Raw genomic sequence first — 24,989 nt, 5'->3', positions numbered from 1 at the left:
TGTGTTCGAAGCTAGTAAGTTGTGAGAGGCAAACAAAGGAAACCATTCTCATTGCTAATACCTTCATACAATTTGTTGCAATGAGAGTCCATTGATTTTCACCACTAGATTCTACTATTTCCCCTGTGAAATCAACCCCCCATCGGTCGAAATGAACTTCAACTTGCAATGGCCTAAGGGGTAATGCACCTTGACCCAAAAACTTCTGTGAAGCATCATACTTCTTCACCAATTTTTGTGCATCAGAAAAAACAATTGACCAGTAATATGCTGCTCTTAAAATTTAATAAGCAATTGTTTTTGCCGCAAAATGATCACCACATATGCCTTTATGCATTTCACTTAAAAAATCTCTAAGCTTGCCCTTCATCCAAGCATGGAAAATGTTCTTCCAAAACAAGTCACCGTTTACCAATACATACTTCGATGCCTAAAGTGTTAGTCCTTTTCTAATTATCATTCATATTTTCAGGGCATTTCACATGTTTGAGAAAATATACTACATCAGTGTACCAAGGAGTCATCTCAGTACTATATGCTAGATCCCTTATTGTATCAACATGCCATAATGAGGAAGGATGTCTACAACCGTGATGTTTGTTTCATAATCAGTTTTAAGGTAAGAAGCCAACTTCAACTCTACATCCCACATGACTCTAATAATGACAGCCCTATTGTACATAACATAGCATTTTCCACATGTACTATCAACCCACAAGCCTGATTCCCTCATTAGTCCTGTAGGCATGATATTTATCGCTGCTGTTGAATCGGTCATACAATATTTTACTAGCTTATTCTTTATCAACAATGTTATGTAAAATTGATCAACCTGAGAAAGATTCTTGGTTAAAGTGGTCCCCAAGTTTTGATCACAAATCCTCATGATTCCCCGTTTGATATCATTCACTTGCTTTTCAGCTTTTTCAAACTCATTAGTACTCTTTTGATGGCATCAGACTTGTTTGAAATATTTGTAATCAATTTCATGGAGTTACTCCTATATCTTCAATCTTCATCATTTCTAACAAAGGAACTGATATTTGATATATGATAAATCTTATGCCATATCAAATGTAAGTGCATTTGCTAAAATTCTGTTTACTTACCTCTCTGGCTTTTCTATATGGAGTCATCATTTGCTGGAGTTTTGATCCTTGCCTCACCCTTCTTTTCATTAACTTTAGAAACATATTTCTGAGCATTCTTTTGTATTGCATTTCAGGGTATCTTATCTTATCTTATCTTATCTCCCTCCATCCTTTGGAAAATTTAAAGAAAACCCTTTGTCAATTTGATCACTCCTTATAAACACACCATTGGGCTTTCCTCAGTCTGGGTTTACTATTGTGTTTCTCAAATTATAATTGCTTTTGGCTTGTTCAACTGCAGAAACAAAGAGCGTTTGATTTCCTCTTCAGACGACCTTCAAAATTGATTCTCGGCCTTGCATATCAATGTACCACATGGACATATGCGTGTCATGTTGTACTTTGTACAAACAAAAACAAAGACATTAGCACCTAATTTTTGCACGTTCCTCCTTTGCTTGGCAAATTTGTTCATCATGTACACACCACAACAAGGAAAATGGTTGGGGTTGTCTGGGAGCTTGCCATAGTCAAACCCTCGTTTGATGTTTCCACCACCATAGACAGCCAGATAGAAAGATTGGAATGAAACAAATTGATACTAAAGTAATATAGAAAAACCCCAATTAATGGAGGAAAACCCCTATTGCATAAAATAAGTGACTTTGACAAATGATACAAAATGAACTCCACCTAATGGAGGAAAGCCTCTATTACACAAAGATCATGATACGAATAGATGTCTATATTGAAAAAATCAACATAATAAACGTATAGATGTGTGTGTGTGTGTGTGTGTGTGTGTGTGTGTGTGTGTGTGTGTGTGAGAGAGAGAGAGAGAGAACATAGCATTATGCAATGTAGAATAAAGCACCCATTTATTTCTGAAATAATTTCAAATAAACATTTTATGCAACAATATCTCTAAATAAAGTGCCCATTAATTTCTGAAATTATTCGAAATAAACATTTTTTGCAACAATATCTCTAAATAAAGCACCCATTTATTTCTAAAATAATTCCAAAGAAACATTTTAGCAACAATATCACTAAATAACACACCCATTTATTTCTGAAATAATTCCAAATAAACATTTTTTGCAATAGTATCTCTAAATAAAGCACCCATTTATTTCTAAACAATTTCAAATTTTATAGATTTGGCATAAGTGTGAACTTCGTCACGAATCTACTCCCAAGAAGAATTGGAATTTCCTCCAACTCTATGATCAATCTATGGAAGGTTTGCATCCTCAAAGATTTAGCCAATACAGAGCATCAAACAATTTCATCAATTTTAACAATAATCTCAACATGCCAAATAAATTGCAAAACCATCCATTTAAAATAGTTTGGTGAAGATTCTAGAATTTCCCACATGGTATAGCTCAGGAATGTGCCTCATCGAAGGAGGAGCCGCCGTAGGAGAGTTGCAGGCGTGATCAGTTGAAATGGGGTGGTGAGATATTTTTTGGCTCCTTTTTTATGATTTTGTGCGTCAATGATGGATAAAGTGGAGGCAGACATTTGCGTTTTGTTTAATACCTATGGAGAAATGAGCTCGTGAAAAAGTCGTGACAGAGGCGAGCAAGTTTGCAATCAATCGCAAGCCTTTTTGGAAGGAACTGAACACGGAGGGCATGAGAGTCGACAGGTGGTTTAGGCTCCAGTAGCAGTTGTCACTTCCCTAGATTCAATCCAACATTTTGGACAACACTGGTTTGAGTAATTTGAAATTGTCATAGCTTGCATCCACCAATGCCATATGTAGTGGTTTTTATGAAAATATTTATGCTAAAATATGATGTATATTTCAGATCTTTAAGGCTGTTAGGATAGTGCAGGAGTAGCAAGTTTAGGGATAGGTGCTTTAATCTTAGTATGGAAGCTAGATCTAATTTTCAGGCGTATGAAAGTTCAGCAGCTATGTAATCTTTATTTTAAATAATAAAATATTCCTAGTACTGACCAATAAAAAAAGTGACTTTTAATAATAATCTATTATTTTATTTAAGTCACTTATTATTTAAATTAATCAAAATAAAGTCATCCCTTTAACTATAAAATTTATTTGCACAACTAAAAAAATATTAATTTTGTTTATTTCACCAAAATTTGGAGAAATTACACTCCTCCCTTCCCAAAGACTGCTTGCCCCCAAGCAATTTGCACCTGTATGACAAAACACAATGCCTAGATCCTATATCAACCTCAAGAACATTGTTCCACCAATCCATTGCACTACTCTGATGTTACTGATTTCAACCACATTGTTATGTTGCAACGATCTAGAAAATATGCCATCGGTCATAAAAATTTCTTGGATCCTAGGTTTGAGTATCAATATACATCCAAAGAATACTTCCGTAAACATAACTTCCCAAGGGAATGCTCCACCTGGATTTAATAAGCAAAATTGTCATTCATCCTTCCCAAAATATTTAATATCTTGTTGCTCTAAACTAACTAGAGGTGGAATGTCCAACTGCCACAACACTACCTCCGTAGCAAACAAACTATAAGTCCGGTTAGATTGGGCCCCTTCCAAAGTAGGAAGCATCTCATACCAGCTATTCATTCTACATTCATACACTAAATGTAACATCAAGTCATGAGCAAGTGGGCTGAATAAAAACAAGTATGCGTATCGCACCATTTAATTATAATGGAATGCATCAACAGACTCCAACAAAGGTACTAAACCAACTGTCAAATCCCATATCTGATTGTATGTATTTAGAGACTCACAATGTGAAACATGAAATATAGGGCTTGCGTCATGAAGTGCACGTGGTTTACCAAACCCAACTAAGGCATACTCATCATGTTCTCGCCTGGTGTTAACTTTGTTAACAACCTCAATGATAGTGGAAATACTGGTATCACTAGATATTGTATCATCATTTTCAGATTCATTAGTCACAATATAGTATGCTTCAGCTTGTTGAGCTCCTCAAGAGGCATCATCTTTTTCTGGAAGTAACAGTAAGATATTTGCTTTAACCCTTCCTAATGCATGCCTAATTGTCTGTAATGTGTCATTGAAATTCCATCCTTAGGCCTACGTTGTATGAGATGCTCAACAAATTTGTCAATCCTATGAACTTGACCCACAGCTTGTGCAAGTTGCAACCACCTCCCCTTCTGACACATACTTCTAAGAACTGCACCAAGAGGTGCAATCTGCTGAAACTGATTTCCATTTCATATTGAAGTCTTAGCCTCAAGGCTACAAGTTGTATAACAAGTGGTTTCTTCTCCTCTACAGCTGGTTTACAATCAGCATCATGCTCACCTATCACACTAGCTAAGAAAACAATCTCATGGCCGCAATCAGGATCTTCCTGTACCAATTCTACCACATGAAGTTCATCAAGTCTTTTTACTTGTTGGTCCTCCACATCTGTCATACCTAAATGTTGCATTTTTTAGAAATTTGGATCAGATTATAGATAGAGGAATTTTAATTATTTTCAATGCAATATATGTGAACCATCACTGTTATGATCTCCTTTCAATTTGATATAACTCTTTATTTATTTGCAGGGATATACCAGATAATAATGCAAATCTGGAAGTATATTTATAAATCTGATATATATATTTAGATATATATATATATATCATCTAGAGCCATGTCTTAATGTAGAGGCTCTAATTCACATAGAGACATGTCTCTATGTGAATCTAATTCGCCTAGAGACATGTCTTTATGTTGAGACATGTCCCTACTCCCATAGTGCCATTTCCTAACAGCCATTAGTGAATCACATTAGTTGGCTATGATGCCGATAAAGATAGAGACACAGCTTGGAATATACATGACGTGCGATCAGTATATATGTGCAATCGGAATATGGTTGTTCAGAATAATGACATATATATGACACAGCAGTTAATATGATCAAACATATATATGTTTAAACAATGAATCATGTTCGACCATATATATATGTTTGATCATATACAATCAATTTTAATTTCAAGAATAGTCAATCATTAAACATATTCAGAATCTCATCATTAACTATATTATTATAGTTAACATTTATTGGATCACAAGGAACACAAATTTAACACACACACACATACATATTTCAGTCCAATAAACATCAAATGGATATACATCAGATGTATAAGTGTAATACATCATTTAATGATTTTATTTTATCGATTGTATTTGTCCGACCGAAGCTATATATCCATAATACTCCCTCTTAGCTAGGGAGGATTGAAAAAAACCTTGTTTTTTAATTATCTCAACACTATATACAAAGAACATCAACATGACATCCATAATAGATGTTACCTCGCAGTATCATTAGGAGCATGGTATGACTCTAAATATCAACCAAATGATATTCACCATACTCATATCTTTTCCAATATGTGCACTGGCATCAAGTATCATGATGTCTACCAAAGATATATGTTCACAGCGTATCCACGAATGTTATATCTCATAGCATCCATCATGACATATCTCATTAATTACTGAATCCCTCACCGGTCATCAGGCTTCAAAGAATATCATATATGTGTAATGTCCCCGTTTTAGAGGTAGTTTGATTTAATTAATCTAATTAATTAAGTTGTCCAAATTCATAGTTCCAAGAATCACGGCGATTCATGCGATTCATGCGATTCGGCGATTCGATTCAAGCCAAACGATTTTTTGTGAATCGGTGAATCGAATCAGCGATAAAGGGTTTATGAAATAAGTTACTCACTAAATTTCAAGGGGTTTTTTAATTTTCCGATTCATGGCCGATTCAATTCCGATTCATGGCCGATTCACGATTTGATTCGGCCTTGCCGATTCCGATCCGATTCCGATTCTTGTTACTTTGGTCCAAAATAATGATTATTTTATGAGGATGACTAATTAATTATTTTAATTAAATAAATAAATGGTATTAAGTTAATTATTTATAAAGTTATCAAATAAATAAATATCAAAAGGTAACTTTATATTTAATCAATTTAATAAAATGACTTGAATATAAAATATTTTATAGAGTCACTTAATAAATAAAATAAAATAATGTTCTAGAAGTTTCTGGAGAAAGTGGAGAAAAATGAATAAATAGGCATCCTGGGCTTCATTCTCATCAAGCAGATTTGATGTTGTTGTTGTTGTTGTTTCATCTTGTGGAGCCTAGGGTTTCTGCAATTTACTTCTTTGTCATAGGAAACGAAAACTTCCTATTGATGGCAATTTTGAGGGTGTCAAATATCACTTGAATTATTGCACCTGGGAGGAGGATACTTCAGTCTTCTATTTGTGCTACATTGAGAAAAATATTTGAGTACAATAGCTGATGTATTATTGTACTTTCTGAACAAAGGGTTTAAAGGTTATTACTTGCAGATCAAATTTAGTGTTGGCTGCTACAGTACCCGTGAATAGTGTTCGCTACAGTAACTTGGTGCATCATTCAATTGCATTTTCAGACCTTCATAATCTGCGGTCATGGAGGTTGATCAGCCTATGCAAGAACAGGGGCAGCTACTTCAGAAATTCGATTTGGGCTTATGAGATCATCATTTCATGTGATATTGCTTGCCTCTCCATCAATGGCATATGGCGATTTGATATATCAAGTTCCTTTGTGATTTACATGCATTTTCATGATTACATAGGTGCATTTTATTGAGTTGCTGTAGGTGAACATTGAAGTCAGATTTTGTATTGCACATAAAATTGATAGTGTTGCAGCTGTAGATGATTATTATTCATTTCAGATTTTGGCATTGTATGAGATATCATTGCAAAGCCAAGAGTCTTGGCTAATCTATGTCACTATTGGATGTAAATTGTTAGTCAATAAATGGGGAGATAAGTTGCATGTCTATTGTCTAGCATATGTTCATTTTGATTAAAGTATTGGATTGCATGTCAAGTGTTTGTAAAAATGTGCTTGGCCATAGGTATGCATTTATTCATTAAGAACTCATGTAAAGGAAAGTGCATTTCATTCTCAGCTCATTGTTAGATCATTTGGCATTCATTATTAAACATTTGCATCACCCATTTTCAGTCAAAGGACAGCCCTTCCAAACTGAAATATTATAACAGTCATATACCCATTGTATGCCAATTGTTTGACATAATGTCGAGTGGCTGAAGATGAATAATTTACATATAGAAATTATTGAAGTGCATTTTAAATGATAAAAAGGAGGTTGTATATGCATCTAGATGATAGTTTAGACATTAAAGTGTTGAATTGTAATCATCTTAAGTCTCCTTTCCACATTTATCAAGCATACAATCAGTCTGATAACTCAGACCAGCAAGTTAGAAGTTTGCATGTGAATTGTTTAAAGGATTTCCTTGAGCCTTCAATCAGCATTTTGAGGTCAGACTTGAGCAGGGTCATTACAATATGCATTGGGTGTTGCTTTGGTTCAAGCGTCGCTGCAGTATTTGGAACTGGTATCACAGGTATCACTGTAACAAGTGCTGCCATTATCCACCAGTGAAGACCGCCATGCAGGCCTTTGTCATTATTATATTTTGCTATATACATGTCACTTGTTTCATCTTCTCCTACTACCATTGCACTTGGCTCTTCTTTATGTGTAGATTAAATAGGGTCTTTTATATGCAGTATACACTTGCTGTCTATCACTGTTTTAAGACTTGTCGAACTTGAGAGGCTCTTATTTCTTGCACACACGAAACTTAGGTTGCTACTATAAATATATAATCTTCACAGTTGCTGCTTTACTATCCTTTAATGCTGCATAATGTGATTAATTTTGTTCTGTTACTTAGCAGCAACTTACGGCTTCTGCCATTGACTTCAGTCATGTGCTTTGTCTGATTTCAAACTATTTATCTGCGTATGTACATATATTTACCTTTGTTGTGCTTTCCAAATCCATATATTGTTGTTTTCTATATATCTTCTAGTCCTCATAATATTAATGATTGGGCTTCTGAAATCTTTTTCCTCCCCAATTTAATGTAATTTGCAGATATTATTAATCATTGTTTTGTTGCCCTATCTTCCTGAAATATTAATAATTAGTTTATTATCCTCTCCGATTCCAATGTTCATTAGCGCTATATGGTGACTGCGTGAGAAATAGATTGGGGTGAAAAATTCAGTTTATCACTCATCTTCTATTAACATGCCAAACTCATTAAAATCCCTTGTCTTTCCTGTGGTGATAATCCTGTTCGAACCCTGGATGTAAATTATTTTTTCTGTTTGATGTGTATCTTCTGCTTCGTTGGATGCTGGCTTGGCTTGTCTATGCTCTGTGATCCATATGAATATGTGCTGCGACTGCTTGATATAGACTGCCACTTCTTATACGGGCTGCGTATAAAATGCAAGACTGCCACTTCTTCTGCTACAATATCTTTTGCTTTCCTTAATTCCTATTGGTTCGCTGTTTCTATCTGTTGTTTGTGTTCATCTTTGAGTCACGGCAATACTCTGATAGCATTTTAATCGCCCTGCTTGCGGTATGAGTTCCTTGAATAATAAGTGATGATTCACCAAGTCTTATTGATTTATATCTATCCTATGTATTTGATGCCATTTGAAACATGTCCATTTATACACTGTCTCATACGCTATTTTTAGCCTCGTGGACGTTAAAATTTTATCTATCTATCTATCTATCACTATGAAAGAGGTGGGAGGGTAAGTTGTTGCAGCTCTTTAATCAAATGGTGCCTCTTGGTATCACAATTTTCCTCACCTAACTAATTCGGGGATTAGTTTACTGTTCGACAATTTTCATTTATACTGACGTCGATTTACTATATTAACTTGTTTATTTGTTATTTAATAATAACGTCAAATCTTTAATTTAAACTTATTTAGTTGCTTATTATTTACTTTTAATAAGAACCCAAGTATTGAGTGATTAATTTCCCCTTTAGCAACTTCTTATAATAATTAAACTATGATTTATTATTAGGAACTTCTTTATTTACTGATATTTAATGATTATTTCATTTATATTTTTATATTATTTTATTACATTTGAATATATTGTTATATAATATTTATTAGTAACATATTATTATATTAAGCTGTATCTCATATCATTATATATAATGATAAATAATTCTATTTATTTAATAGTTAAGTCTAACAAAAGATTATATTATTCATAATATTATTATATTCAATAAATGAATATAATAATAAGTTATTCTATATGAATTAATATAATATCCTTTGTCTATCATATTAATAGTAATTTAATAATTATTATATTATAATTTATTATTAGATTTTATTCAAGAAGGGGATATTAAAAAACCAAAATCATGAATACACCATAATGAGGAACTCATATGAACTCTCTAGATTTCATATCATAACCATTATCCAAATACTATATATCTCATGTATAAGTTCTCTTTTGAATTCATTTGTCAAAGTGAATACTTAAGATCTCCTTGATCCATCAAACGTGTCAATAAACCACTAAACAATAGAACATGGTTACCAAATAACAAAGTTGATCAAGAGAATACACTCATCAATAAATCAACATAAAAATTAACCCCGCCACTAAAATACCAAGTAAGAAATAGGACCCTTTGTGACCTTCAGTACACAATTACGGCTCAAAAACATTTACCAATAGAACTCTACATGAAAACATCAAACTGAATTTACAAATCGATGATAATGAGAACATAACATTGAAACATCAGATAACAATATACAAAGCTAAAATGTCACACCATCCCAAGCCTCAACACAGGAAAACCCAAATCTTCCTAGCAAAGAACAAAAAGCTCCACAAAACGATAATAACACAACAAACAAGATAGACAAAAGAACTATTGGCAAAAGAGGTTATTGATACCACATTCTTTAATACATAATTAATTTTAATCCTAGGCCCTTAGAAAATTATAATAACTATAAATAAATAATAAGTGCCACCAAAGAATACCTACTAATGGAATTATAAACTAAATGAATTTGAAATGTCCTAAAATCTTAATATCTTGAACATCCCCTACAAATCCAAAACTAATTGATCGCCTCCAAATCACAAGATGCAAACCAATCCACTTTGAATTGTCACACAAGTCCAAATGGATTTGATTTATGATATCACCGCACAAATCATTGTATAATCAATACATGTCTCCTATTTAAATTGCTAATGTATGTTGTTAATGTTATAGTTTAGTCGGATAAACCTAGGATTTGATTTATGATATCACCGCACAAATCATTGTATAATCAATACATGTCTCCTATTTAAATTGCTAATGTATGTTGTTAATGTTATAGTTTAGTCAGATAAACCTAAAATGTGACTATATGTGAAATATAACTTTATATTGTTATATTATATATGAAATTATACGAGTTAGCATCTATAGAAATATATATATGTAAATTATATATATATATATATATATAATCAACTTTATTAACTGCATATATATATAATTTATTGAATGTCTAATTATCGACTGTCATAAAATCATCACCGAACTATGGTTTGGAGCGACTTAAGTCGCGAGTATTTGGCAGAATTTACTTATGTGTTGACGTATGCATTAGTAAGTGACTATAGTTGTGTGATTATAAGTGGAGACACGCATGCCTCCCACATAGGAGACATATCCATTCGTGGACGGGTCTCCCAAACATTTTCTATGACTCCTGTATGTATATTAGGGCAGTCGATAGATATTCTAAACCACATTCAAACACATTGAAATTCAAAAGTCTTCGCTGTGGTTTAATACAGATTGACAGCCACATTCTATCGATCATAGTTGGAAGTATAAGCAATTTAATTGAAGTGTGAGATTTAACTTTCAAAGTTCAAACTGAAACATCAAGTATGGTTATTCAGTTATTACAAATTCATCAACTTCAATATATAAATCTGATCCATACAATTTTAACATATGTATTCATGAAAAAATTAACTAAATTACTAATTTTGTTGACTCCATAATTTTGAATTTCTGCTTTCGAGAAAAGGAACCAAAGTAAGTTTTTTAACAAATAAGAATTCTAAATAATTTCTAATTTAGTGAATAAAAAGAAACAATCCTATAAAACTAAATCTGCAATTTTCTTTTTTAAAGAATCTATTTGATTATTCTTTCTTAACAAACTTGGAATCAAAGGAGTATAGTCATTAAAAGATTTAGGCTTTTCTTTCAAATAATTTGATACTGATACTTACATTTTATTTTGAATTTGAATCCAACAAAAGAGAAGTTCAAACAAGAGAACAAAAGTACTAAGCAAGAGTATCCTTCAATCCATAAAAGGACGCAAACCAAGACATGAGCGTTTATAAGGTAATCCACATACATAATCTGTTGACAAGGCTTATAAAGTATGGGCTACCGCATGTGGAACTTGCAGAGGCATAGTTGTTATCCTGAGACTACAGGCTAGTCTTGGAAAAGGAGATTTTAATTTGGTATTCCCATAGTCAAGTGTTATCATAAGTTGGAATATGGTTTACTCAGAATGACAGAGAAAAAATCAGTAATAATTTTTTTAACAGTGTAAAACATGGCTGAGGTTGAGTTGATTGTGTAAGTAGGTTTATGAACAGATAAAGTGACACAGTTAGCAGAACAAAAAGAGCTAGTTATAGAAAAAATAGCAAAGTAACACGGGTTTTAATTTTGCCATGACTAAAACCATAATCTGGGGGTAAATATAAAAGAGAATAGAAAGGTAGTGTCCCGTGTCCTTGATAATGGGCAGCCATAGAAATGGTTTGATAAATGTTTAAAATTAAAAAGAGAAAGCCAGCTATAACCAGCGGTAAAACAACAGAACAGTACCTTATATAAGAAAATGTCAAGAAACAACAAAAATTAAATCTGGAAGCTATGCTCCAATATTGGATTTTCTATGGAAACAAGAAATGCGGAGTAGGCATCAAACAGTGGCTAAAAGATGTTGCAGCAGTTGTTCTGAAGCAAACATCAGTTCAACCATGTAATGTCCCCATTTTTCTCATTTTTCTCAGCATTGGAGTTTCAGGGATTAGCCTATTATTGTGATCCTCGTAGGCTAATTATTGGAAAGTGTATTTGATCACATGGAGAAATAATAGGTACGACTCCTATTTTAGATGGCATATTTAAATGAGAAGTATTTTGGGAGTTATTACATTTTTAGTGGCCAAATTGTTAATTATTAAATGACTTATTATAAAGTTATAATTTCACTTAAATTGAGAGTTGAGTTATCATTGGAAAGTGTCATTTATGAATTAGTTAAGTCAAGTCAAGTGAGAGAATCTAAAGGACGCTTCTAATTATGTTGTGTGGGGAAGCTTCTTGATTGAAGTTACATTTTGGCAACAAAAAAGAATTTGGAAGTTATAAATACAAGCCCATTTGTTGAGAAAAGCATGCTTGGATAATTTATTTACTTTTGTTGCCTTTGTGGTTTTTCTGAATTCTGATTTTGTATGCCCTTGCTGAAGTATAAGGGTTATTCTGAGAATTATTTCTAAATACTTTTGCAAATTGTTGTTGTTGTATAGCAATTGGATGAACTACTCCTATTGTCTGATCCGTGTCTAAGAAGATATATGTGAAGGAAGAATTGTATGAATTTTGAAGAGAGATAGGTGGGGTAAAACTGCTATCGAATTGTTGTGGCATTAAAGGGGATCGATTTTGTGAAATTGAGGGTTGTCATATGGTATCTGGAAGCAGCATTTTGGTTTGGTGAATGCGGAGCCACTACCATTTCCCTTGGTCTGGACGGCATCATATAACAGGTCTGCAGTACTTAGCAAAAACGTGTGAGGATTGCCCTATCAGCTGCACACAAATTCTGCCCACGAACTTGTGGTTGTTGGCCCTACAAGTTGAGCTATTCTCCTGTACATGTCAACCCTGTGTATGGGCTGTAATAGCAACAGAATAAGCATTTTGATCTAGACGTCAACAACACTAAGAAAACTGTAAGTTGAATGGTGAAGGTTGAGATTACTTGGGAATTCTGAACTGAACATCAGGATTGGAACAGCAGGTTCATTATTTTACTTTCATAATAACTGTATGGTTGTAATGTGATGGCAAATAATTGATGTAGTACTGTTTTGGGCTTATACTATGTTTGCAAAGACATGTTGAATAAATTGGAAAGAAGTAAATTTGCAATACTTCAATCGCCACTTTGATTTGAATTTTAACTAGTGGTGAGCAAACCATTTGCATATCTAGTATTGTGTTAGGAATATCAAAAAAATCATACATTTTGCAACATGAGCTCAACTAGGGTTATTACAGTGGTATTAGGGCAGTTTCTTGCTAGCCTGTAGGAATTGGGCTCGGTTATTATTTTGGTCGGTGCTTAGTTCTGAGATTGTTAGATTAATTTTGTGATTGGTATAGTAACATGGATGGTGACAGGAGATTCATTCCAGGTAGATATTATACTCATAGAGAACGTACTTCTTTGCCTAGGGATGGAGAATCTAAGATACAGGGTGTTGTAAAACAATTAGATAATGCAGTTGTTGGCATGAGTTCCCAAGAATATGCATTTGATGGTGATGTGATGATAGTGGGAGTAGGAGCATGCGATGATACAGTCATATCGGTATTTGCGGCTACTTTCGTGCCAATTGAGCCATCTATGGAGGACTTTAGCAATATGCATGCAATTGTTGATGTATGCTCTAATGTTGGAGCACATGTTGATAATTATGAGTTTCAACAGCAAATTCGGTTCAGTTTTCTGTTGTCGCAGTTAGTATTGTTTTTGTGTCCGCGTATTTTGATGTAGCTACACCTATTGTTGATACAATTGGCACAAGTGCATATGGTTCACCTGTAGCTACATCTTTTTCAGTGATTATTGGTGATGATCAGGATTTTCGTCGAATATATTATGTGGGTGGATACAAGGGAGAAGAGGATGAACAGATCTTCTATGGAGTTGCCTTCTGGTGACATTCTAACTTCTACATCATTTGCACAAGTTTTGGGTGTGAGGCTGCAGGATGTGTGGTTGGTCTTGGTGATGCCGGTTTGCAGTTGATTTAGTGTCTACAAAGATGTCAAGCACTTCTTCATTTGGGATCCAGGTGGAGGTTGGAGTTCACTATATTGCCAGGTTGCTTGAGGACAAGCAATCTCGGGGAGGGAGGACTATAATGTCCCCATTTTTCTCAACATTGGAGTTTCGAGGATTAGCCTATTATTGTGATCCTCGTAGGCTAATTATTGTGGATAGAGGGTCTTATGTGGTAGTTGGTGCAGGAGCACATCTACGATAGGAAGACAACCTACAATATGACTAAAATGCAGGGCACAAAAAAAATATCAAAAAGTTTTGAGTTTAAAATTTGAAATTTGAAATGTTTGTGTGTGAGTTTAGAGTTTTATGTTTTAAAATAAATCTCCTTTTTTTTTGTGGTGGAAATGTTTAGGTGGCATTCTTATAAGCCTACCTAACATTATCCACTTAGGACTTAGTATGAGTTTATTTTAGATTATTTTGGGTGTGTTAAAGGTTTCTAATTTTTGAAAATGTTTATGGGAAAAATCAAAAGGAAGAAAATGATGAATATTCCTAAAAGCACCATGTGTAGGCATTCAAAATGTAACCGCCACAAGAAAGCTATGATGGATTTTTGGTAGTTACATTAGAAGGTGAATATTCCTAAAGCACTATGTGTAGGCATTCAAAATGTAACCGCCACAAGAAAGCTATGATGGATTTTTGGGAGTTACATTAGAAAGTTTTTCAAAAAGAGAAAGAGTGCATATTGTAAGAGCGATTTTTGAAGAGAGATTTTTTTTTGGGAGAAAGTGAATAGAATGAAGTTCTTGAGTTTTCCTGTAATTTTCTGAAGTTTCTAGTGTTGTACAGATGTGATTGTGTAGTATTCTACATACATTTTTCTATTTGTATTTAGATCAACATCTTGGAAGAAATCTGAAAATCAGATCTTAATAGTTTAATATTTTCTTATTGTTCATTTCCTATCAGCCGGATCTCTCTGTTGTTTTGAGAGTGGTCTTTGCATGGGGGTTTTCTAAAGATCCTCCAATGGTCTTTGTCAGCCATTGGAGGATCCTCTATAATTTCATGCATTTATTTATTTCTGTATTGTTGTCTCATATCAGGTTACAGGAAAACCCAGTTGTAATGCAGATTTGAATGGGCAACATCTTCATGTGTTGACCCTCATTTCATTAAATTTCTATGCATTTGCTGAAATTTGCATTCATGCATGTAAAGCCTTAAGTCGTGCATTTGATTTTCTAAAGGGTTCTAAATCCCTCTGCATCATTTTTGGTATCAGAGCCCAGAAAAAGATCTGGGTAGGGAAAGGTGATTTGGTATTTGATTTTGAAGTTATATGGGGTTCCATGGAGGAAAGAATCAAATCACATATCTGTTTATGAATGCTGAAGGAGAAGGGATCCAAAGGATTTTTGGATTGATTTGTTATTAAATCACTTGGATGAATCAAAGGAAGTAAATCACTATCATTTGAAAGAGAAATATCTGAAGTTGAAACTATTGCATGCATGTCAAGATTCCTTAAATCTGAAGCTTCCTGATTTCGGGCAGTGTGGTGGAAATCTTTTCCTTATTTTTTCATGAAGTATTTCCTTATTATGCATGATATATTTTTGAAAATATCATTGAATCTACTCTCATCTGGTTCAAGTTTGGTTCATTTTCATTTAGAAATGAGCAAGTTATGCACAATTCTGTGAAGCTGGTCTGTTCAGATTTTAGATTTACAGTCCAAAGAAAAATTTATAGCAGTCACGTATGGTTTCATAGAGACCTAAAAATTGGTGGGAGGATAGTTCATTATGTTTCGAACAACTTTCATTCTTTCCAGAAAAATTTATCTCGTGATTTGAGGGGTCAAACAAACCCGTTTCTAAAAACTGTCCTATTTACTGTCACTGTTGCTACAGAAAGGCAGCAGTTTGGAAAGTCTTTTCTTTCTTGATTTTCATGGTGTCAAGAAGGAATGTGGTTGAAAGAAATTCAATTTTAATATTTGAAAATAAATTCCCAGCTCTAAAATCAGCAGCATTGAGTTGGACAATTTGTTTTGGTCATGGTTAAAGTATGGTTAGTTTTCTTTAGTTGAGGGGATAAGTGTTTGACAAAATTCCTGTCACTGTGAAAACACAATTACCACTACTTGGAGTCAATGAGTGAAAGAACAAGACCGATTTTTTGGGTGGAAAAAGATTTGTTTTGTTTAAGTGTCCTATGTTGCTGAAGCATTTTATGTTCATGTAGCAGATTATGTTACTGTAGCAAAATACAATGTGCAGATTGTGAAGGTTTCCAGATTGATGAGTTTGAGCCTTTGAAGCAACCCTTCGAGTTGAGTATATCCACGAAAGGTTTCCAAAGTGTAACTCTACATCATAATGGAAGAAGAAGAAGCAGAAAGACAAAGCTATAGCCAAAGACATTCTATATTCCGAACAAAGTGCAAGTGCAAGAATAAGGTATGCAAAGTTATAGTTGACAGTGGTTCCTTTGAAAATATAATCTCAGTAGAAATGGTTGAGAAATTGAATCTTCCAAGAGTACCTCATGATTTACCTTACAAAGCATATGGGTTAGGAGATGAACAGTGGATTGATGTGTTTGAAAAGTCATATGTTTCTTTTAATATTGGACCATATTTTGATGCCATTGAATGTGATATTATGTCTTTAAAAGATTGTCACTTGATTTTGGGAAGAGCATGGCAATATGACAGGTCAACCATATATGATTGTAGAGAAAACACATATACCGTCAACAAGAATGGGAAGAAGATGCTTTTATTTCCATTGAAGGATGATACAACATGGAAGGAATCAAGAAGTATAGGTCTTATTGATAGGATAGCATTTCCAATGCATGATGAAGTGAAAGAGGAAGTGAAAGAAGTTTTGGTAGAGGCAAATGAAACTACAGAGAAGGCAGCCATAAAGAGTGCAGATGTATGTGAAGTTGGTACAGAAATCTCAACAATGATAGATGTAAGTTGTCCTTTGGAAGGGAAAGAACATGAAGAGCAGAAAGAAGATAAATTGCAGCAAGAAGCAGTGCAGCAAGTAAATGTTGATGAGAAGAATAAAGAGGAAAGTCCTATGGGATTTGAGTGTGATAAAGTTATGGTTGGAACAGTAATGTGTCCTTTGAAAATAGAGATGAGTACAATGCTGAAAGGTACTCCTATGAAAGAGAGTTTGGAGGAAAATAATGAAGCCTTCAAAATGCATGGTGTAGTGAAATGTCAAGAGCAATGGCATGAGGATGGAGATAAAGATTGTGTAGCAGCAAGTTCTGAAGAAGAATTTGATTTATGGGAAGAGTTTACAGCCATCATGGGAGAATGGCAAAGGAATGGTGGTAGTATGGAGACTCAGCATGAAAAAATTTCCAAAGAAGAGGTATCAGATGATGTTATGGACAAACAAGATGAGGCTAAATATATTTATGACAGGGCAAAAAATTATTTTCAGGACATAAAATTCAGAATAAAAATTCAAGTGTATGCAGCAATAATAAAAATTCAAAATGTGATGAAGTTACAAGTGTATGTAGCAGCCACACACATATCAGTAAGTTACAAGTTGGTCTTCGTTTGGCTCAGATCGGAATTCATTTGGGCTTAGTTTTGTGTACTTACTATTTGTGGTAAGTTGGCGTTGATCGAGATGGACCCTTTCTATTTTTGAAAAATGCATTTGGTCACATGGAGAAATAATAGGTATGACTCCTATTTTAGACGGCATATTTAAATGATAAGTATTTTGGGAGTTACTATATTTTCAGTGGCCAAATTATTGTTAATTATTAAATGATTTATTATAAAATTATAATTTCACTTAAGTCGAGAGTTGAATTATCATTGGAAAGTGTCATTTATTAATTAGTTAAGCCAAGACAAGTGAGAGAATCTAATAGAAGCTTCTAATTGATGTTGTGTGGTGAAGCTTCTTGAGTGAAGTTACATTTTGGCAACAAAAGAGAATTTGAAAGTTATAAATACAAGCCCATTTGTTGAGAAAAGCATGCTTGGATAATTTATTTACTTTTGTTTCCTTTGTGGCTTTTTTGAATTCTGATTTTGTATGCCTTTGCTGAAGTATAAGGGTTATTCTAAGAGTTATTTCTGAGTATTGTTGCAAATTGTTGTTGTTGTATAGCAATTGGATGAACTTCTCCTACTGTCTGATCTGTGTCTAAGGAGATATACGGGAAGGAAGAATTGTATGAATTTTGTAGAGAGATAGGTGGGGTAAAACTGCTATCGAATTGTTGTGGCATTGAAGGGGATCGATTTTGTGAAATTGAGGGCTGCCGTTTGGTATTTGGAAGCAGCGTTTTGTTTTGGTGAATGCTGAGCCACTACCATTTCCCTTGGTCTGGACGACATCATATAACAGGCCTGCAATACTTAGCAAAAACATGTGAGGATTGCCCTATCAGCTGCAAGCAAATTCTGCCCACGAACTTGTGGTTGTTGGCCCTGCAAATTGGGCTATTCTCGTCTACATGTCAGCCCTGTGTATGGGCTGTAATAGCAGCAGAATAAGCATTCTGATCTGGACATCAACAACACTAAGCAAACTGTAAGTTGAATGCTGACAGTTGAGATTACTTGGGAATTCTGAACTGAACATCAGGATTGGAACAACAGGTTCATTATTTAACTTTCATAATAATTGTATGTTTGTAATGTGATGGCAAATAATTGATGTAGTACTGTTTTGGGCTTATACTATGTTTGCAAAGACGTGTTGAATGAATTGGAAAGAAGTAAATTTGCAATACTTCAATTGCCACTTTAATTTGAATTTTAACTAGTGGTGAGCAGATCATTTGCATATCCACTATTGTGTTAGGAATATCAAAAAATCATACATTTTGCAGTATGAGCTGAACTGGGGTTATTACAAACCAGGCACAGAGAGAAAATACCTCACAAAATAGCATAAAAGAACACACACTATAACTCCACAAACTTCCAACAAGTTTCACAACAAATCTTCCAAATCCAAAGGATGACCTAGGAAGACCCATCAATTCCTGACACAAAATCTGGAAACTATGCTCCAATGGCAATATTGCATTTTCTATGGAAACAAGAAATGCAATGTGAGAATCAAACAGTGGCTAAAGATGTGGGAGCAGCTGTTGTGAAGCAAAGATCGGTTCAACCAGGCACAGGGAGAAAAGACCTCACAAAATAGCATAAATGAACACACACTATCCCTCCACAAACTTCCAACAAGCTTCATAAAAAATCTTCCAAATCCAAAGGCCAGCCTTGGAAGACCCATTGACTCCTCTCCTGCACAAAACTCCTCAAAAATTGCAGCACTGGAAGGACAATGATAACTCTTTCTCTTTTTCTCTTTTTGTTTTGAGGTCCCCCAGTCCAGATCCCCCAAAAACCTAACAGAATGATGACCCCAAAAGACTCTATAGTTCCAACAATCAGTTGCACAACAGAAAGCCAAGTAAACTCCAAATTTTACTTGATCAACTCCCATTTACATTTCTTTCTCCATATTTTTCTTTAAAATTCGATCAAATATTTCATTATGTTTAACCATCACTATGCGCGATCAAATGTCCTATTGAATTAACCATTTATAATCGATCAATAACAGTATTTTATAGCATAATCATACATGAAGCATCAATAATGAATCAATATTTAATATTTTCAATATGTGTGTGTGTGTCTGTGTGTATCACCCTTCGCTGTCTATTTAAGACCGCAATTAATTAAAACAACTAATTGAGCATCAAACAAAATCACAGGGAAGGGTATTACATGCAATATATTCACTATTTTGATATATAAAGAACAGAAAGATGAAATACCTCAATCAACTTATCAGGCATGTTGTTTTGCTCGTACATGGTGATGACACGAGTGAAAAAATTCCTAGGAACATATTCTAGATGCCTTTTAAAGATTTGATTCCAAAGTTCCTCAGCTTCTTCTATTCGTTTCTCTTGAGCAAGGGCATCCAATAATAAGTAGTAGTTTCCCATGGTTTTGCCTTGACCCTTGCTCAGCATCCACTTTGTTACCTGCCCAAAAGATATTATAGACTCAAAAGAGCAAGACCAGTTTGACCAATTCAAATAGAAGACTTAAATAAAATAATAAATAAAATTCCTAAATGACTATTAATAGAAAATACTACAAAGCTAGCTAAAAATAGAAATAGATACTAAATATTAAAAGAAACTATGATATTCTAATACTTCATTTGTTAAGCATAACAAATCATGATAAGTCATTGGAAAAAGGGACACTTGTGTTAGATACGAGAATTAAACTTGTTCTTATTGCAGTTTGAATGCAGCAGCAGAGAATTTTATATCACAATCTTCTATTTGCAATCATCATGATTCCCAACCTTCAAAGTGCTCAACTGGTGACTTGCTCAACCCTTCTTTGAATAAAACTACCCAACCTCCTGTTATACTTTTAGAGGGCTGAAATGTTTCATATTATAGGTAACTATGTACAGGAGCTGCATAGTTAATGGACTGTTCAAAACTTCAGATATCATGTTAAGCACAGAAGCCTATTACACGTCAATGAAATCATTTGCTTCTCTTTGCATTTTATGGCCATGGGGTGCTATGCTTTTGAAAAGTCAAAGGTTCAATATGATTTGATAATAATGAAGGAAACAACTTTAGGAAAATAAATAATCTTAATGTTTGCATTTTACATTTTTATGGGAATTTTGCAAACAATAATATAAAGAAGTTTAAGCAGAAATTAAGAGGGGTTTATAGTAGACCTATAGATAAAAGTATAAGTAGATTTGAGGAGAACTTAATGAGTTAAATGTGATTGTTTTCAGCCATTGAAGAGGACATTCACTAAAAATTGGTGATCCTATTGCATGGAAGGTTTGTGCCTTAACAAGAAATTGGTATCTCTTACTGATTGGTACTCAATTGCAGGAGTTGGTGTCTCTAGTGGATTGGTGCGCACAAATTGTATAAGTAGATGTTGGTGTTCCTATAGGTTGGTGCTTAGAAATATTGTTGGAGATATTAAAATTTAATATTAAACAATATTTTGTCCAGATTTTCCACTTCTTAGTATAAGTATGTCCTCATAAAAAAATATATTGCAGATGCATGAAGAAGTTATTGTAGAACTAAGAAGAGAATTATTGCACACTTGGTGTATATATCTTAAGGTGATAATAGCAGATCTAAAGAGGAGAATTATTGCAGACTTGGAGAATAAGTTGTAGCAGATTTGTGAAGAAGTATAGTTGTTGAAAATATTGAATTGTCTGTCATCATTGTAGAAGCCATTTTCATAAGGTGGAGTTTTGTTTTGGAAGTCAGTGCTTGCTAAAGGATACATTGGTGTCTCTTTCTATGTTGGTGATTAGCTATGGAGGTTCATTCCGATAGTAGGTTGGCGCCTAAAAAATTGAGGAGATTGGAGTCTCCTACACGTTGGCACCTAGAGAGTTTATAAAATTAGTTATTTTATCATAGCTTTTCTATCATAAAGGTTTCCATGTAGATTGTGTGTTCTACTTGTGTTGCATAATTGTTGCATCTTATGTGAATGCTATTGTGCAATTGATGTTATTGTGATTGTTAAGTTGAAAAAGTAAAAGCCCCCCCCCCCCCCTTAATATAGTGAAGTGTTCATCGTGTGAACCCAATATGCCAATTAAAATATCTTTAAAATTACAAATTATTGTTGCAGAGCATAGAATAACATGGAATAAGGAAGTACAACCCTCTCAAAACTCCAAAACCACTCCTGAATTCAAACTAGAACTGGGACAACAAACAACAATAAAACTTGCATAATAAAATCACCTATAACACATCAAAAACCTTCACTAACAAGAAGAAATTGCAAAAACTAGCATTAAAGAGAATGGTGATTTCCATATGAAATCACTCCGCCAGCTAAGAGGGTTTTCATCCTTGAAATGTGATTCATCAAAAGGTTTTCTTCATTAGCCAAATAGGTAGAATTTGTGATCTCAGTAATGCAAACAATATGAATAAGCAATAACCCTTCTTCTCGAAGTCAAAACTCCCCTTCTAACCATTTTAGATTTTATTTTTTAAGAAACTGTTTTACATTTTTTATTGCTTTTCTCAAAAAAATGATTTTTTCTAGCTTTTTCAACAATGTGACTTTCGTTTTCATTGCTTTTCCAAAAAATGATTTCTTCTTTTTTACATTTTTTATTGCTTTTTTCAAAAAAATGATTTTTCCTTGCTTTTTCAACAATGTGATTTTTGTTTTCGCTGCTTTTCCGAAAACTGATTTCTTCTTTTTATTTTTTTTTTGTTTTGAAAAAGTAGTTCTTAATAAAAAAAGAACATGTCCATATGATCTCTTTTCAGAACCTTGAGTCTAGGGACCCCTTTATCTACACATTAAGGCACCATTTCATATAATTGAATGTAATTTATCATTTACTTCTATTTAGTTGACAAGCAATGAAATGGAAATAATATGGAAAACAGATGGAATTCAAGAAGATCGTAGCTCAACACTAATTAAGCTCAGTCATAAAAGCATGATCAGTAATGATTTTATGCAACTATAAGGATGTCTTGCAATTTGATTTTGGTAACTGCATGAGGTCAAAGCATTTAAAAGGGGATGTATTGATAGTTTGGTATATACCAAGCATGATGAACAGGAATAATATTGCCCAACTGATATATTTTTGAAAATCCCATAATTAGTCAAAGACTCAGAGTGCAGAATTATCTTGTTTGTCGTTATCTAGAATTAGACTCTCTGTAAGTCGATGTTCAACTATCAGAGGAAGCTATAGTTTTGTGATTTGTCATTATTTTTTGGAGCTGTGCACCTTTTTTAGTATCAACATTAGCCTTGATTGTATTTTGTAGACTTCAACTCGAGGAGTACTCAGCAAGCCCAAAATTTTCAGCTTAGCAAAAACTCAGCAACTGAGAGCCACCCGCGGTACAGCGGTGAATTGGCATGGCTTCCTTATCGGAGGTCATTAGTTCAAATCTCGCATTGACAATATTTAAAATTTAAATAATAATAATAATAATAACTCAAAAAGCATTAAAAATTAATCTCTTATCAAAACATATTCTTTTGTAAAATCCATTTAAAAAATGTATTAAAATAAAAATTGACATGTCAAAAAAAATGCACAGATTTATAGCAAAAACAACAAGTGAAAAACAAAATTTATCCACCCTTTTACCTATGGCAACATTTTTACCTAGTTTTCCTTTACGTCTTTAAAAATGTGAGTTAAAACTTGAAGAACTCAACCAGCAAAAAAACTAAAGAGCACTTGGCAACTTGAAGAGTACTCAAAGATTACAAACTATGGCCTTGATGATTCACCAAAGTTGCATGGATATGGATACGGATACAAATACAGATACGGTATTGGGTACGGATACAACCATTTTTATAGACCCCCAATATGGATACCGCTGGACACAACATTAATAAATAACACATATACATATATTTAACATAGTTTTCTAAGTTATTGTAGGAGATTTTCATTACTTCAAAAGTAATATTGACACATAAATGCTACATTAATATTTATAAGTTAATTTAATGCTTTACAATATGTAAACATAGTAGAGTTGCATTAGAAGATAACCCAAAAACGGGTTGCTGAAATATAAAAACATTTTTTTTTGTCTTTCTCATTTGGTGGACATTTTGTTTATAAATTTTTTTTTTTAAATTGCTTTAATATAGTTTTATTTACATTAAGGGAAGATCTACGTGAGAAATCCCATAGTATTTAGTATGGTTCAAAAATCAAGTTTATTAGGCAGACATGGATAAAATATTCGACGTGTATCCAGGCAGTATTGGATATGTTTCCAAATTGGATACGGGGATACGCATGCCCAAGGAGGGACAGGGGAGTTTCTGGCACCTCTGTGATTCAGAAATCATTTTCTGAATTGCTAGTAGTTTGCAATACTATTTTACTTTCATAAGAAGAGCTATTATCATTTTTTCGATCACACGTCAATGACTAGAGAGATTTTTAATTGATATATAAAAAAAATCTACAAAGCTATGTAAGTAAAATAATAGGTTCAAAGCCTTCAAAGAAAGGAAAAAGAGACAAAAGAACTAATAATTTTTTCAGTTTCATAAGCTGTTGGTTATTTATGATTAGTGAGTAGTTCATATATATATATATATATATATATATATAATGTAGAGAAATTGAAGTGACTACCTGAATTATTCGTTTCCACTCCTGCTCTGCTTGAAGTGATTTCAGAGCCTTCTTTACTGTAATAAGAGGAAATTCCACCTCCCATGCAATGAACGAATCAAGTGCAGCATAAACTTCTTCCTTAACATTGGACAATGCCTTTATCTGTCATAAAGCAGCATATGGACAGTTACCAACTAACAAAAATAAACAATCTGGAGCTCATGTTCCTCAAGGGCACTCGATCACCAAGTTCCATAGGATATACCCATTTCAATGACATACATTCAAAAACTCCACCTTGAAATTGCTAAAACTTGCTATTATTTGAAAAGCCTAAAAGGGCTGCACCCTCAGAGGAAAAAAGAAAGAAAGACTGAGAACTTAAGTAGGTCAATGGAACTAGAACATGCGACAGTCAACAATAAAATGTTATGAAGAGAGAAGTCCAGAAGCAAAATAACATAAGTGCCCACCACAAATTGAACTATGTGCCACTAAAAATCACTATAAGTGCAAACAATGGCTGTAAAAGCATGTGTTGGTGAAGACTTGAAGGAAATATAATCACATATCCATGTCTATGTCTAAAATGGAGGAGTCATTTAAACCAATATCAATCACCATAATATATTTGATAATGCTTGTCAAGGAGTAGCCGAGGTCAATGA

The 24,989-nt window shown here is 33.7% G+C and overlaps 1 protein-coding gene across 7 annotated transcripts in view; it reads right to left on the bottom strand.

The window, feature by feature from the left end:
• EMB1417 (Pentatricopeptide repeat (PPR) superfamily protein) overlaps positions 1 to 24,989 on the bottom strand; it is a 279,888-nt gene that overhangs the window by 115,559 nt on the left and 139,340 nt on the right. For all 7 annotated transcript variants that reach the window (XM_089796897.1, XM_089796902.1, XM_089796899.1 and 4 more), the window contains 2 exons: positions 24,340 to 24,483; positions 19,952 to 20,164 (listed from right to left, as the gene is read on the bottom strand). In XM_089796897.1, the coding sequence (XP_089653023.1) occupies positions 19,952 to 20,164; positions 24,340 to 24,483 (357 nt within the window). The remainder of the gene's footprint in view (positions 1 to 19,951; positions 20,165 to 24,339; positions 24,484 to 24,989) is intronic.

The sequence above is a fragment of the Cupressus sempervirens genome, chromosome 8 (genome assembly GCF_028749045.1).
Source record: "Cupressus sempervirens isolate cs-2001-9-10 chromosome 8, ASM2874904v1, whole genome shotgun sequence".
NCBI lineage: Eukaryota > Viridiplantae > Streptophyta > Pinopsida > Cupressales > Cupressaceae > Cupressus > Cupressus sempervirens.
Note: the sequence above shows the minus strand (reverse complement) of the source record. Positions and strands in the feature narration are given on the sequence as shown.